The sequence below is a fragment of the Trichomycterus rosablanca genome, chromosome 12 (assembly GCF_030014385.1).
Source record: "Trichomycterus rosablanca isolate fTriRos1 chromosome 12, fTriRos1.hap1, whole genome shotgun sequence".
NCBI lineage: Eukaryota > Metazoa > Chordata > Actinopteri > Siluriformes > Trichomycteridae > Trichomycterus > Trichomycterus rosablanca.
In genome coordinates, this window is record NC_085999.1 from 26,285,494 (window position 1) to 26,303,767 (window position 18,274).

Genomic DNA, 18,274 nt, shown 5'->3' on the forward strand with positions numbered 1-18,274 from the left:
GACGAATTCTTCAATTTGAAACGAGTATTTCTGGACATAATTAGCCGGTTGGATATCCGACACGGTGGTGCTGGACTCGCATAGCTGACCATGCTATCCGCCGCTGGAGGAGCTGAGTCGGGCAGGCGGACCTGGTCGAGCCGTCCATATTCCTCGACGTCCATATTTTAACTTGTATTTTCACTTGTTTGGGTTTTTCGAGTTTTGAGAAAGGAGGAACGAAGCAAAACAGACTGGTAAACGGACAATGTTTAAATGGAATGTGCCAAGCTTGAAGTGAGAGGCATTTAGCTGGATATGTGGATGAAGCGCATTAGCCACGCTTAGCTTTTTTTTTCTGTGGTGCTGTGCTTCATCTGTAGATTTGATTAAATGACACATGTAAACGATTCGATTCATTTCGATTCAGCTACCTCGATTGTGTTTGATGTGAATAGGGTTCTCCGTCCTGACGTGGACTCTCTACTCGCAGCGGCTGGCTCGTTTGGACAGTTGCATTTCTGCACAACTGCACAAAGCCTGGATTAACGTGAGATCACGGTAAATCAAAGATCGTTTTACCACCTCTGCCGTGCACAGCAGCTGGACCAGTGGTGTCAATCAGATCGGCTTGTTCTTGGTCTGTTTTGAACCGTCAATTCCAGTGTAAAGGCCGACTGGTATGGAGAGCTGGTAGGGTTGGCTAATCTTTGCACTGGATCGACATTTATTGCTGAAATTCCTCCCTTCTGCTGTTAACAGCCTGCAGATTTACTGCTCTGATATTTACTGACATTACACGCCCAAGTAGTTTGGACTGGTTTTGTGCATATTGCTGTGGAGTCGATGCGTAAAATACGCAAAAACGCGTAAAATTGCGCCGATCGGACTGGTCATCTCTGATTTGAACTGACTTTATACGTTCCCTATTCTCTAATGATGAAAAATCGTTAATATCAAGCAAACACAAAGCTTTAATAATCGGTTAGAAAAAAAAAACTGGGGAATTATCTAATAAACCCACCTAGAGATCGGACCGATCGCCTCGGGTGGATCACATTTGTTATTCATTTTTCCCCCCAAGTTCTCGGCAGATTATTCAAATATGGGCTTTCACAGTTTAATCCAATTGTGTGTAAACAGTGGAAACACATGCTTTTTGTATTAGTAATGAACTGCAATCATTCTAAATATCCTTTCGGGATCCAGCGGATCGATCTCTGTTGATCGGGACCGATTCGAACCAGATCGCGACTCCAGATCGAATTTTTCTCCAGCCAGGCTTCACCACAACATGGATCTTTATTAAACCACTGATCGCTTCTACAGATTGAAAACCTTTCGAAAGGAAAACACATCTGGAAGCTTGAAAAGACCGAAACGAAAGGATTTAGAGATCAAGAGGCCAAGTGAAAAATGGGTTCTGCGACAAAGCTGGCCTTTGGTGTGTTCCTTATCTCATGTTCCTCAGGTGGGTTGGATTTTACTTTAATTTAAACTGTGTGTGTATCTCAGTCGAAACTGATTGTTCTCACATGATGTTGTCAGGTCTACATGTAGTGTCACATAACATAACATACAACCACACAAAGAACACAGATTTCACATCAAGGTCCACGTGTATAAGAACTCATACGATCAGATCTGTAATGCACATGCTTATAACTGATCTAATTAGATCTGTAATGCACATGCTAATGATCCAATCAGATCTGTAATGTACATGCTTATAACAAATTTAATCAGATCTGTAATGCAAATGCTTATAACTGATCTAATCAGATCTGTAATGCACATGCTAATGATGCAATCAGATCTGTAATGTACATGCTTATGGCTGATCTAATTAGATCTGTAATGTACATGCTAATGATCTAATTAGATCTGTAATGCACATAGTAATTACTGGTCTAATGAGATGTGTAATGTACATGCTTATAACTAAACTAATCAGATCTGTATTGTACATGCTTATAACTAATCAGATCTGTAATGCACATGCTTATAACTAATCAGATCTGTAATGCACATGCTTATAACTAATCAGATCTGTAATGCACATGCTTATAACTAATCAGATCTGTAATGCACATGCTTATAACTAATCAGATTTGTAATGCACATGCTTAGAACTAATCAGATCTGTAATGCACATGCTTATAATTAATCAGATCTGTAATGCACATGCTTATAACTAATCAGATCTGTAAATGCACATGCTTATAACTAATCAGATCTGTAATGTACATGCTTATAACTAATCAGATCTGTAATGTACATGCTTATAACTAATCAGATCTGTAATGCACATGCTTGGAACTAATCAGATTTGTAATGCACATGCTTAGAACTAATCAGATCTGTAATGCACATGCTTATAACTAATCAGATCTGTAATGTACATGCTTATAACTAATCAGATCTGTAATGCACATGCTTATAACTAATCAGATTTGTAATGCACATGCTTATAACTAATCAGATCTGTAATGCACATGCTTATAACTAATCAGATCTGTAATGCACATGCTTATAACTAATCAGATCTGTAATGCACATGCTTATAACTAATCAGATCTGTAATGCACATGCTTATAACTAATCAGATCTGTAATGCACATGCTTAGAACTAATCAGATCTGTAATGCACATGCTTAGAACTAATCAGATCTGTAATGCACATGCTTATAACTAATCAGATCTGTAATGCACATGCTTATAACTAATCAGATCTGTAAATGCACATGCTTATAACTAATCAGATCTGTAATGTACATGCTTATAACTAATCAGATTTGTAATGTACATGCTTATAACTAATCAGATCTGTAATGCACATGCTTAGAACTAATCAGATTTGTAATGCACATGCTTATAACTAATCAGATCTGTAATGCACATGCTTATAACTAATCAGATCTGTAATGTACATGCTTATAACTAATCAGATCTGTAATGCACATGCTTATAACTAATCAGATTTGTAATGCACATGCTTATAACTAATCAGATCTGTAATGTACATGCTTATAACTAATCAGATTTGTAATGCACATGCTTAGAACTAATCAGATCTGTAATGCACATGCGTAGAACTAATCAGATCTGTAATGTACATGTTTATAAATAATCAGATCTGTAATGTACATGTTTATAAATAATCAGATCTGTAATGCACATGCTTATAACTAATCAGATCTGTAATGCACATGTTTATAAATAATCAGATCTGTAATGCACATGCTTATAACTAATCTAATCAGATCTGTAATGCACAAGCTTATAACTAATTAGATCTGTAATGCACATGCTTATAACTTATCAGATCTTTTATGCACCTGCTTATAGCTAATCAGATCTGTAATGCACATGCTTATAACTAATCAGATCTGTTATGTACATGCCTGTGATGTATCAGATCCGTAATGCATATGCTTATAACTAATCAGATATGTAATGCATATGCTTATTACTAATCTGATCAGATCTGTTATGTACATGCCTATGATGTATTAGATCTGTAATGCATATGCTTATAACTGAACTAATCAGATCTGTAATGCACATGCTTATAACTGAACTAATCAGATCTGTAAGGCACATGAGTATAACCCATGTAATCATATCTGTAATGCACATGCTTATAACTAATATAATCAGATATGTAATGCACATGGTTATAACTAATATAATCAGATATGTAATGCACATGCTTATAACTTATCAGATCTGTTATGCACATGCTTATAACTTATCAGATCTGTTATGCACATGCTTATGACTAATCAGATCTGTAATGCACATGCTTAACATTTAACAGATCTGTAATGCACATGCTTATAACTGATCTAATCAGATCTGTAATGCACGTGCTTAACATTTATCAGATCTGTAATGCACATGCTTATAACTGATCTAATCAGATCTGTAATGCACATGCTTATAACTGATCTAATCAGATCTGTAATGCACATGCTTATAACTGATCTAATCAGATCTGTAATGCACATGCTTGTAACTAATCAGATGTTATACACATGCTTATAACTGATCTAGTCAGATATGTAATGTACATGCTTAGAACTAATCAGATCTGTAATGCACATGCTTATAACTAATCAGATCTGTAATGCACATGCTTATAACTAATTAGATCAGATCTGTAATGCACATGCTTATACCTAATCAGACCTGTAATACACATACTTATAACTAATCAGATCTGTAATGCACATGCTTATAACCAATCTAATCAGATCTCTAATGCACATGCGTATAACTGATCTAATCAGATCTGTAATGCACATGCTTATAACTGATCTAATCAGATCTGTAATGCACATGCTTATAATTGATCTAATCAGATCTGTAATGCACATGGTTATAACTAATCAGATCTTCAATGCACATGCTTATAATTTATCAGATCTGTTATGCACATGCTTATAATTTATCAGATCTGTTATGCACATGTTTATGACTAGTCAGATCTGTAATGCACATGCTTATAACTAATATAATCAGATCTGTAATGCACATGCTTATAACTAATTAGATATGTAACGTACATGCTAATGACTGATCTAATCAGATCTGTAATGCACATGCTTATAACTACTCTGATCTGTAATGTACATGCTTATAACTAATCAGATCTGTAATGTACATGCTTATAACTAGTCCGATCTGTAATGTACATGCTTATAACTAATCAGATCTGTAATGTACATGCTTATAACTGATCTAATCAGATCTGTAATGCACATGCTCATAATTAATCAGATCTGTAATGCACATGTTAATAACCAATCTAATCACATATTTAATGTATACGCTCATCACATCTGTAATGCACATACTAATAATTTAATCAAATCTGCAATGCACATGCTAACCCATCCAATCAGATCTGAGTTGCACAAGCTCATCAGATCTGCTTAGTGATTGAATCAGATCTGCAAGGCACATGCTTAAAACAGGCCTAATTAGATCTGTAATGCACATGGTAATAACTGATCTGCTCAGGTCTGTGATACACATGCATAACTGATCTGCTCAGGTCTGTGATACACATGGTAATAAGTGATCTGCTCAGGTCTGTGATGCACATGGTAATAAGTGATCTGCTCAGGTCTGTGATACACATGGTAATAAGTGATCTGCTCAGGTCTGTGATACACATGCATAACTGATCTGCTCAGGTCTGTGATACACATGGTAATAAGTGATCTGCTCAGGTCTGTGATACACATGCATAACTGATCTGCTCAGGTCTGTGATACACATGGTAATAAGTGATCTGCTCAGGTCTGTGATACACATGGTAATAAGTGATCTGCTCAGGTCTGTGATACACATGGTAATAACTGATCTGCTCAGGTCTGTGATACACATGCATAACTGATCTGCTCAGGTCTGTGATACACATGCATAACTGATCTGCTCAGGTCTGTGATACACATGGTAATAACTGATCTGCTCAGGTCTGTGATACACATGCATAACTGATCTGCTCAGGTCTGTGATACACATGCATAACTGATCTGCTCAGGTCTGTGATACACATGGTAATAACTGATCTGCTCAGGTCTGTGATACACATGCATAACTGATCTGCTCAGGTCTGTGATACACATGGTAATAAGTGATCTGCTCAGGTCTGTGATACACATGCATAACTGATCTGCTCAGGTCTGTGATACACATGGTAATAAGTGATCTGCTCAGGTCTGTGATACACATGGTAATAAGTGATCTGCTCAGGTCTGTGATACACATGGTAATAAGTGATCTGCTCAGGTCTGTGATACACATGCATAACTGATCTGTAGTCAGTAATGTTCTGTTTTTCCATGTGCTACATGTAATCAAATGATAGAAGGTGGAGAGTCATTTAATCAGACCAATCAGACCAAAGCTCATGTTTGCATATGTGGCGATAAAAATCTTTCGTTACTGAAGAGGTTCAGTGTGTGTGACCGTCCTGCTAAAGAAGGGAGCGCATTCTTCTTTCCCTAAGCGGAATGTGCGTCGTCTGTCTTATGATCTTTCTTTGATTAGGACCTTGGTATTAGTTTACAGCTTAATGTTCAGCGGTGGCCTGTTAAACCCCGAACGTTGCCTGGGCTGCACTGGTAATGGTTAAATGAGTAGATTAAGATCTCAGGCCTTCAGCCAGCCAGTGGAAAAGAAGGAACAACAGATCTGATAAGGCAAATTTATAAAGCTATGTTTCCCTTCCTTTAGGCTCCATGTGTTATAGACTTGTAAAGGTCACAATGTACAGTTCATCTCCGCTAATCCAGCATTGTTTGGGCTTTGTCACCAGTTTTAATACTGTATGATAGCATTTGCCTAAATGCCAGATTTAGATGCACATGGAAAACTGGATGTAGCAAAGTTAGCAAAGAGCTATTTGGAGTGAAGATGATGATCTGACTGCTGCTGCTGTGTCTAAATCGTCTTTGTTTATCACTTCATTGGATACATTGCAAGCATGTTGCCTATCCTGACAGATAATGCATCTTCAGACCCTCGTAGGCAGACATGTAGGGTGCAGTTTGCGGGGCTGTGTTCACTTGTTCAATTTTGTGTTTCAAACTAAAATTGTGTTGGTATGTTTATATTTATGTACACCTTGTTTCTACACTTACTGTCCATTTTATCAGCTCAACTTACTTTATAGTTCTACAATTACTGACTGTAGTCCATCTGTTTCTCTGCATGCTTTGTTAGCCCCCTTTCATGCTGTTCTTCAATGGTCAGGACCCCCACAGGACCACCACAGAGCAGGTATTATTTAGGTGGTGGATCATTCTCAGCACTGCAGTGACACTGACATGGTGGTGGTGTGTTAGTGTGTGTTGTGCTGGTATGAGTGGATCAGACACAGCAGTGCTGCTGGAGTTTTTAAGTACTGTGTCCACTCACTGTCCACTCTATTAGACACTCCTACCTAGTTGGTCCACCTTGTAGATGTAAAGTCAGAGACGATCGCTCATCTATTGCTGCTGTTTGAGTTGGTCATTTTCTAGACCGTCATCAGTGGACACAGGACGCTACCCACGGGGCGCTGTTGGCTGGATATTTTTGGTTGGTGGACTATTCTCAGTCCAGCAGTGACAGTGAAGTGTTTAAAAACTCTATCAGCATTGCTGTGTCTGATCCAATCATACCAGCACAACACACACTAACACACCACCACCATGTCAGTGTCACTGCAGTGCTGAGAATGATCCACCACCCAAATAATACCTACTCTGTAGGGGTCCTGTGGGGGTCCTGATCATTAAAGAACAGCATGAAATGGGGCTAACAAAGCATGTAGAGAAACAGATGGACTACAGTCAGTAATTGTAGAACTACAAAGCACTTCTATATGGTAAGTGGAGCTGATACATTATGAGACTGGGTGCAGTTTGCCGTTTACCACAGCGTTTACGACTTTCTCATAAAGGCTGGCAAACCCGAATTTTGCTGGAGGGTCCCTCGAGCGCCAGGCTTGAATTAATGATCGCTGTTAGTTTGAAATGTATGTTAGTGTACACAACAACGCTCTGCAGCATCTTTATTTGGAGACAGGAGAAGATAAAAACAATAGCAAAAAATAAAGTGGCTTTATGGAATTTAATTGTTTACTTAATCTATGTCATGTCACATTGCTTTGTGATGGTTGCCTTGTGCAGATTGGTCACCTTTTTTAATGCTCTCTGTTTAGGGTTGGGTATCGTTCAGATTTTAGTGATTCTGATTCCGGGTATCATTTCCGGCTCTTATCGATTCCCTTGTTTCGATTCTGATGTCAGATGTTTTGTTACCAAAAATATCTTTTTTCTTTTTAGCGATAACTGAACATTTAAACATAAATAGACTAAAATAAACGTTTAAATACATTTTATTGGAATGTAATAAATATTAAATTGACATGACATACATATATCATTCAAGTCATTTCTAAGAAAATACTAGAACTAAAGTGTATTCACGTGACAACACACAGCTCAAGTCAGTACTGGAAAATCAGCATACCTTACCATAAACTAATTTTTTAAAACCTTGCCTACCTAAATGAAGGACACTTAACAAATGTGTGGTTCCTACATGTATTACACTTGATGTTTTGTTGTATGAAGTGAAGCCACACTGTTGACCATTTATTGTGGCCAGTATTGCATGCTGTGTTAAGGTTAGCCATGAATGTTGGCTCAGGCACGCTGTTGTGTTGATGCGTGATGTGGTAGCGTAGACAGGTCCTGGCAGATATGTGCGTATGTCCTTGCAGAAAAGTGTCCTTTATTTTTTTTTTTTATAATAAAGGGATTATTGCGTTTAGGAACTGATAGGCAGAATCAAAATTTAGTTTGAAGTAGAATCTCTTTATTTGTCATCTGTACATATACACATGTATAGTACAATTTCATTCCTTTTCCGCATATCCCAGCTTGTTTGGAAGCAGGGGTCAGAACGCAAGATTAGCCATTGTACGGTGCACCTGGAGCAGACAGGGTTAAGGCCAATCTTCCAACTGATAGTCCATAGCTCTACCCACTAGGCTACCACTGTCCCAAAATCTCAGGACCCTTCTAGACAAATACTAAAAGAGACAGTTGTACTTGGTACCTGCTGTTTTGTGTCCGGTTTTAAATTGGAACCGAGTTTAATGACTAGCACCTGATAATGCAAACCATGTTGTCCTGTCATAACACTGACTTCAATGTTCTCATGTGGGTGCCTTATCACATACCCAAAGTAACATAACTTGTGGGATTTAATGTGGTTCAGTAGCTCCTTTGATGTTCTGGCCATCTTGTAAACCTGCTCAGTGGTCATCATCTTCCTCCATGAGATTTTCAGCAGTTTTTTGAATCATTTAAATCCTCTTTCTTCAGTGTTCAGGCTTCACATCTGTATGTGTCTACCAGTGGCGGATGCTGGTCTTTCAAAGAGGGGAAGCTCATTGTCGGCTTACATCATAAAATTTGTCAATTTATTTATACATAAATTCACCAAGCAAATACCAAGAAATGGGTTGCAGTTTGTCTTTCGACTTCACTCGCAAAATCCGCGATGGGACTGAAGCTGCCAGTGATTAAGTGACAGTGTAGATCTCAAAATAGCTGTCGATCAAAACGGGATTCAGCCTTCGACTGATCCTCCAATCATCTTGCAGAAGCTCCGCGTCCAGACCCGCCCACAGCTCCATTCACCCCCAGAGACGCTCAGCGTCCGGGTGCGGGACAAAATCTAATGACCGGCGAGTTTCGAAGCAATGAAAAAAAAACGTTCCATGCAGTCCCGTTGAAGTGAATAGACGCTCAGCTTCTGCGGGCAAATGCATTGACGCCACGGGAATGTATGAGAAGTTAACAAAATCGAGTCAGTCGATCTGTGATAAGTAGCTGATTCTGAACAAACTCGTTTTCGAGATGAACATGTCCTAACGCATTTGTAGTCAATGAAATGTTAACACAACTGTACATATTTGACCATTTAATTTTTGACATTTTAGGGGAAGCTGAGCTTCCCTTGCAGTCTTAGAGAAATCGCCACTGGTGTCTACTGACCAGACCAATGGTTTTTTATCAACTGTAGCATGGTGATGGTGCTAATTAACTTGTTTTCCCACATTCTTATCAATTTGATTATCACTTCCATGCTCATTGTCGTTGTTGACCTCACCAGCTCGTTCTGCAGTATTTGATACGTGTATTTCGGAAATAAAAGACGAGCACTTATGAGGCTTTTCACATGGATTGGCTTGACCACATGAGCTCTGGCATTACTAGAGGGCCCAACTGCCAAGTGGTCCATGCTGGGCAGCTGCCAGTGTGAGGTTAATTACACACAATTTCTACCTTATGAGGGCTTTAATGAATCATGTTTATGAACATGCTGTCAAATTACATGGTGGAGTTTTGCAGGTAGCTGAGCATGCAAACGGAAGGTGTGTTGCAAATTATTACACTACGCTTATGGGGTCTGTCTGAAAACCTAGTGAGCTGCCTTGCTGCCTACTGCCTATCTAGGCGGCTGCATAATAGAGAGGATTCTAATAGGACATTGAACTCATAAAGCAGATTATTTAGACATGTTAGTTAGACAACAAGCTAACACAGTTAGCCTCAGGCTATTTAAACCAATGGGCTGAGGCGACACAACCCACTAGCATGCCAATTAACAACTCCCTCCGTGTACCGAAAACAGTTAAGTTGTCACTGACAAGCATGAATTTGCAAATAAATGACACTTGTACACCTTTATACTAATTAAAAATAAATGAGAATTTATTTACATTTAAAAAGGACCTGTTGCTCTGTATTTGCTCGGCAATTTCTTCGTAAGAGAAGTTGATCCACTGAATGCTGGGATTGCCTTCACTGCTAAGGAAGCATCGGATGCTCCCTCATTATTCAGTCAGATTATTGCTTAGAATGAAGGTACCTCAGTAGGCAGCATTTCAAAGCATCCAAGAATTCGGACAGACTTCTTTTTGGGAGAGCGCGTAGGATGACGTAAAATGCGTTCATGCAGAGAGCTCACTAAGTTTTCAGACTGTAATTCTTTAAAAAATTTGATCTGTTGTGTCCAGAACTGGACAGTTTTTGCTGTAATATGTGATTGCCCAATATTCTTAAAAATCATGCAAGCAATTTTTGCTGGGAATTTTCAAGGATGGATGATTCTCAAAAATGTAAATGTAACACACTTCTTCTAATTACAGCAGTCCTCTCTTATCCGCCTGGAGTGCGTTCCAAGTCCCCCAGCCGATCCCTGAAACCCTGGATAATACTGAACCATATATATATGGCTGATCAGCCATAACATTAAAGCCACCTTCTTGTTTCCACACTTGTCCATTTTATCAGCTCCACTTACCATATAGACGCACTTTGAAGTTCTACATTTACTGACTGTAGTCCATCTATTTCTCTACACAGGGCTCTAGAGTGCGACCAATTTGGTCGCACATGCGACCTAATTTCTCAATGGTGCGACTAAAAAAAATCTCAGGTTGCACCGGTGCGACCAGGCGTCCGAGGGAAAAAAACAACAACAGATACACATTAGGCCAATATCATGGTCTAAACCAATCAGAGATAGTGAAGGGCGGGACAATATTGTAGCGGTGATATGTGAGCGACATTCAGCTCAGCCAATCAGAATGCAGCACCAGGTTTATACACGTGCGTTCGGACGTTCTGCCGTAAGTTTAGTTTTGTATATGAGACTCGCCGGATGTCCCCAGAATGGAAGTTCGGGTTCTGGAGCTCGGCGGTGTAAAGTGTTGTAACGCTCACTTAAGTCCTGACTAAACAGTTAAAGTGACTCGACCCTGTCGTGTGCCTTTATTCCCACACCTCCACCACCGCACAGCAAAAGACCCGCAGCATCCCCACCGGACAGCGGCTAGGTGAGCCGACCCTCTACAGTAGCAAGGGGCTAATGCTAGCGGTAAAGTGCCGCGATAGTGAAAGTAAAAACACGACAATATTTTCGTTAAGTAAAATATAAAAATAACTAAAAGACCAAAATATATTACAATACATGTAGTCAAAATACGCAGTGAGTGCACCGCAAGCGATTTTGGGAATCTGTGTAAAAGATTCAGTAAAGCCGATAATATAATGCACTGCATTTAAGATTACACTCTAACACACACACAAACATATACATATAATTTTAAATATACACACACATATAAATAGATATACACACATACAGTGTATCACAAAAGTGAGTACACCCCTCACATTTCTGCAGATATTTAAGTATATCTTTTCATGGGACAACACTGACAAAATGACACTTTGACACAATGAAAAGTAGTCTGTGTGCAGCTTATATAACAGTGTAAATTTATTCTTCCCTCAAAATAACTCAATATACAGCCATTAATGTCTAAACCACCGGCACCAAAAGTGAGTACACCCCTTAGTGAAAGTTCCTGAAGTGTCAATATTTTGTGTGGCCACCATTATTTCCCAGAACTGCCTTAACTCTCCTGGGCATGGAGTTTACCAGAACTTCACAGGTTGCCACTGGAATGCTTTTCCACTCCTCCATGACGACATCACGGAGCTGGCGGATATTCGAGACTTTGCGCTCCTCCACCTTCCGCTTGAGGATGCCCCAAAGATGTTCTATTGGGTTTAGGTCTGGAGACATGCTTGGCCAGTCCATCACCTTTACCCTCAGCCTCTTCAATAAAGCAGTGGTCGTCTTAGAGGTGTGTTTGGGGTCATTATCATGCTGGAACACTGCGCTGCAACCCAGTTTCCGGAGGGAGGGGATCATGCTCTGCTTCAGTATTTCACAGTACATATTGGAGTTCATGTGTCCCTCAATGAAATGTAACTCCCCAACACCTGCTGCACTCATGCAGCCCCAGACCATGGCATTCCCACCACCATGCTTGACTGTAGGCATGACACACTTATCTTTGTACTCCTCACCTGATTGCCGCCACACATGCTTGAGACCATCTGAACCAAACAAATTAATCTTGGTCTCATCAGACCATAGGACATGGTTCCAGTAATCCATGTCCTTTGTTGACATGTCTTCAGCAAACTGTTTGCGGGCTTTCTTGTGTAGAGACTTCAGAAGAGGCTTCCTTCTGGGGTGACAGCCATGCAGACCAATTTGATGTAGCGTGCGGCGTATGGTCTGAGCACTGACAGGCTGACCACCCACCTTTTCAATCTCTGCAGCAATGCTGACAGCACTCCTGCGCCTATCTTTCAAAGACAGCAGTTGGATGTGACGCTGAGCACGTGCACTCAGCTTCTTTGGACGACCAACGCGAGGTCTGTTCTGAGTGGACCCTGCTCTTTTAAAACGCTGGATGATCTTGGCCACTGTGCTGCAGCTCAGTTTCAGGGTGTTGGCAATCTTCTTGTAGCCTTGGCCATCTTCATGTAGCGCAACAATTCGTCTTTTAAGATCCTCAGAGAGTTCTTTGCCATGAGGTGCCATGTTGGAACTTTCAGTGACCAGTATGAGAGAGTGTGAGAGCTGTACTACTAAATTGAACACACCTGCTCCCTATGCACACCTGAGACCTAGTAACACTAATGAGTCACATGACATTTTGGAGGGAAAATGACAAGCAGTGCTCAATTTGGACATTTAGGGGTGTAGTCTCTTAGGGGTGTACTCACTTTTGTTGCCGGTGGTTTAGACATTAATGGTTGTATATTGAGTTATTTTGAGGGAAGAATAAATTTACACTGTTATATAAGCTGCACACAGACTACTTTTCATTGTGTCAAAGTGTCATTTTGTCAGTGTTGTCCCATGAAAAGATATACTTAAATATCTGCAGAAATGTGAGGGGTGTACTCACTTTTGTGATACACTGTACATACACATTTACTCTATTATTTTTGTAATTTTTATAAGTGTGCTATAATTAGTCTGTAATACTATAATTAACTGTAAAGAAGACAGTGGCCGGCAATAGTATATTTGTGACTGGTTCTAATACATTTCGAATTGAAAGGCTGAAAAAGCCCAATGCATCTATAAAACACATTACATGCCGCGATAATTGCACTGCCCAAGTGTCCCCTCTCCCCACTGCCCTTCATTGTCAGGCAGCAGCAAACAGATCATCAGACGAGGCCATGTTGACCAGATTGTTAGTTATTTCCAAGTCAATATTGCCTGTATGGACAGTGATTTAAAAAAAAAAAAAAAAGTGAACCTGTAAAACTGCGGTGTTAAATGCGATGCGGTCGAAAATTTGGGTGCACCTAACTTTTGTGCTGGTGCACCTAAGAAAAAAAGTTAGGTGCACCAGTGCAACCAGTGCAAAAAGTTAGTCTAGAGCCCTGCTACATACCTTTTCAGCCTGCTTTCACCCTGTTCCTTAATGGTCAGGACCACCACAGAGCAGGCATTATTTAGGTGGTGGATCATTCTGAGCACTTCAGTGACACTGACATGGTGGTGGTGTGTTAGTGTGTGTTGTTCAGGTAGGAGTGGATCAGACACAGCAGCGCTGCTGGAGTTTTTAAATACCGTGTCCACTCACTGTCCACTCTATTAGACACTCCTACCTAGTTGGTCCACCTTGTAGATGTAAAGTCAGAGACGATCGCTCATCTATTGCTGCTGTTTGAGTTGGTCATCTTCTAGACCGTCATCAGTGGATACAGGACGCTGCCCATGGGGCGCTGTTGGCTGGATATTTTTGGTTGGTGGACTGTTCTCAGTTCAGCAGGGACAGTGAGATGTTTAAAAACTCCAGCAGCATTGCTGTGTCTGATCCACTCATACCAGCACAACACACACTAACACACCACCACCATGTCAGTGTCACTGCAGTGCTGAGAATGATCCACCACCCAAATAATACCTGCTCTGTAGTGGTCCTGTGGGGGTCCTGGAGCTACTGCATTAAGTTCAGGTATTTTTGCCACACCCCTTTACTTACAGTTTGGGAAGCCCTTTCCTGTTCTAGCCTGACTGTAACACTGCACAAAGCCAACTCAAGTGACCTACACAGTGGTCCTGACCTCAACCCATATGAACACTTTTGAGATCTACTGCAGGCACTTTCCAAATCTTGTAGAAAGCCTTCCCCGATAAGTAGGGCAACTCTATATTAATACCAATGGTTTCGTAATGGAATGTTTAACAAGTGAACGGTCAGGTGTCTACATACTATTGGCAGCATAGTACAATAATCTGATAGTGTGGACTGCTGTTGTCATATCTTGTAGTGCTCATTGGCAGATGTTTTTAAATTGGGAAATGACATATTATGGTGCTTATAAAGCCTTGAGTACACAGTCCCAACAGCTCCATCACTCATCACACATGAACATGAGTGATTATGTGAGTGAGTGAGTTATAAGCCAGGTCTGTTAGGTGCTTTGCAAGTAAACAGGTCAGTTCCTCTGTTGTCCAATTTTGATACGTTATGCGAATGACGCCAGGTCCAATCAATCCAATCAACATCCGAGCTGTCAGAGACTCCAGATCCGTCATTAAATTATACATTTTATTCAGTAAGCTGACCTTAATTGATTTACTGCTTGAAAAGTGTTATAGCTGCCAGTAGAAAGAAGAAAATAGACAGAACAATTTATCTTCAGCTTTAAACAAAAAACATCTCAGACAAATGCAAGAGCTCTGATGTTAAGCTGTACTGCAATCTAATAACGCTGGAATTGCACAAATGCAAACAGAACAGTTCCTGCTTAAACAGGAAACAGTGTACAGCTTGTTACCCAGCCTTGTTGACAGGAAATGTGTGTAAATCCCACCAGTGCGCTCTGAGTGTTTTAATCAAGATGAAAGTGTGAGCTGAGGTTTATAATATTCTCACCCAGCACTAGTGGTTTGGCTCAGCATCAGTGTTATATCACATACTGGTGTCACCATCATCTACACTTCTTTCCTTTTTTTAAAATTCTATTTATGCTTGTTTCCCCCTTTTTTCTCCTAGTCTAGTCATATCCAGTTTTCCAATTGTTTTTTCTTTACTGCTGCACACCCCGATCCTGTCACGTGCAGTCGTTAACCACTTCTTTTCACCTGCACGAGGTGGGTACACACATAGATCAGTATTGTGTACAGAGTCGCACTAATCTCTTGACCAGCCAGCGGAGGCTGTAATTGCAACAGTAATGAAGAATCTCTTTGGCTCTTTTAGAAATGAAGTGTGTCTTATTCAACTTATTCAACAGTTGGAAGAACATTTCTAAGCATTACCTTGAATAAAATATCACCTCGTTGACCTGTTTCATGCTTCTTCTTGCGAAAACTACACTCCTGGATGTTAAACAGATCCAGCTGGCTTAGCGACAGGTCACCACTTCAACAGCAAATCCTTAAAACAAAGATTTTTCTCATGCTGGTAAGAGAGAGAGAGGCAGGTTTTCCTTCTAAATCCACCTTTGTGGAATGCTGATGGGTAATTTCGGTAAGCCTTGTGTATTTGCTCACACACTGGTTATTAAAGGATCATGGCTCATATTTTCAGCACAAGGTCACAGGATGACATAAACAAGGTTTAGAAGCCAGAAAAATCCTTCTGGTATTTTTTTATATTTAAAAACCACATTAGTCATATTTTATTATGAAGTCGCCTGCCAGGAATATAGTGTCAACCTGACCACCAACCAAAATGTCATTTCAGCTCAAAAGCTCCATTGAAAGCTTGATTATTAGTTGAAATCATCAACCTAGTATTTAGCACACGGAGTAAAAACATTTGGTGGCTTTGGTGAAGTTTTTAAATACCATGTCCACTCACTGTCCACTCTATTAGACACTCCAACCTAGTCAGAGACGATCGATCATCTATTCCTGCTGTTTGAGTTGGTCATCTATATTCTTGGTTGGTGGACTATTCTCAGTCCAGCAGTGACAGTGAGGTGTTTAAAAACTCCATCAGCGCTGCTGTGTCTGATCCACTCATACCAGCATACCACACCACCACACTAACACACCACCATGTCAGTGTCACTGCAGTGCTGAGAATGATCCACCACCTTAATAATACCTACTCTGTAGTGGTCCTGTGGGGGTCCTGACCATTGAATAACAGTAAAAGGAGGTTAAAAAAGTATGTAGAGAAACAGTTGGACAACAGTCAGTAATTGTAGAACTACAAAGTGCTTCTATACAGTGTATCACAAAAGTGAGTACACCCCTCACATTTCTGCAGATATTTAAGTATATCTTTTCATGGGACAACACTGACAAAATGACACTTTGACACAATGAAAAGTAGTCTGTGTGCAGCTTATATAACAGTGTAAATTTATTCTTTCCTCAAAATAACTCAATATACAGCCATTAATGTCTAAACCACCGGCAACAAAAGTGAGTACACCCCTTAGTGAAAGTTCCTGAAGTGTCAATATTTTGTGTGGCCACCATTATTTCCCAGAACTGCCTTAACTCCCCTGGGCATGGAGTTTACCAGAGCTTCACAGGTTGCCACTGGAATGCTTTTCCACTCCTCCATGACGACATCACGGAGCTGGCGGATATTCGAGACTTTGCGCTCCTCCACCTTGCGCTTGAGGATGCCCCAAAGATGTTCTATTGGGTTTAGGTCTGGAGACATGCTTGGCCAGTCCATCACCTTTACCCTCAGCCTCTTCAATAAAGCAGTGGTCGTCTTAGAGGTGTGTTTGGGGTCATTATCATGCTGGAACACTGCCCTGCGACCCAGTTTCCGGAGGGAGGGGATCATGCTCTGCTTCAGTATTTCACAGTACATATTGGAGTTCATGTGTCCCTCAATGAAATGTAACTCCCCAACACCTGCTGCACTCATGCAGCCCCAGACCATTTCATTCGCACCACCATGCTTGACTGTAGGCATGACACACTTATCTTTGTACTCCTCACCTGATTGCCGCCACACATGCTTGAGACCATCTGAACCAAACAAATTAATCTTGGTCTCATCAGACCATAGGACATGGTTCCAGTAATCCATGTCCTTTGTTGACATGTCTTCAGCAAACTGTTTGCGGGCTTTCTTGTGTAGAGACTTCAGAAGAGGCTTCCTTCTGGGGTGACAGCCATGCACACCAATTTGATGTAGTGTGCGGCGTATGGTCTGAGCACTGACAGGCTGACCCCCCACCTTTTCAATCTCTGCAGCAATGCTGACAGCACTTCTGCGCCTATCTTTCAAAGACAGCAGTTGGATGTGACGCTGAGCACGTGCACTCAGCTTCTTTGGACGACCAACGCGAGGTCTGTTCTGAGTGGACCCTGCTCTTTTAAAACGCTGGATGATCTTGGCCACTGTGCTGCAGCTCAGTTTCAGGGTGTTGGCAATCTTCTTGTAGCCTTGGCCATCTTCATGTAGCGCAACAATTCGTCTTTCAAGATCCTCAGAGAGTTCTTTGCCATGAGGTGCCATGTTGGAACTTTCAGTGACCAGTATGAGAGAGTGTGAGAGCTGTACTACTAAATTGAACACACCTGCTCCCTATGCACACCTGAGACCTAGTAACACTAACGAGTCACATGACATTTTTGAGGGAAAATGACAAGCAGTGCTCAATTTGGACATTTAGGGGTGTAGTCTCTTAGGGGTGTACTCACTTTTGTTGCCGGTGGTTTAGACATTAATGGCTGTATATTGAGTTATTTTGAGGGAAGAATAAATTTACACTGTTATATAAGCTGCACACAGACTACTTTTCATTGTGTCAAAGTGTCATTTTGTCAGTGTTGTCCCATGAAAAGATATACTTAAATATCTGCAGAAATGTGAGGGGTGTACTCACTTTTGTGATACACTGTATATGGTAAGTGGAGC

At 40.6% G+C, this 18,274-nt stretch overlaps 1 protein-coding gene across 1 annotated transcript in view; it reads left to right on the top strand.

Annotated features, from left to right (window-relative positions):
• Positions 1–583: 583 nt before the first annotated feature.
• The window catches only part of acvr2aa (activin A receptor type 2Aa), a 102,561-nt gene continuing 84,870 nt past the window's right edge, over positions 584–18,274 (top strand). Inside the window, exon 1 of the mRNA XM_063005617.1 lies at positions 584–1,450. Coding sequence (XP_062861687.1) covers positions 1,396–1,450 — 55 coding nt within the window. The 5' untranslated portion in view covers positions 584–1,395. The remainder of the gene's footprint in view (positions 1,451–18,274) is intronic.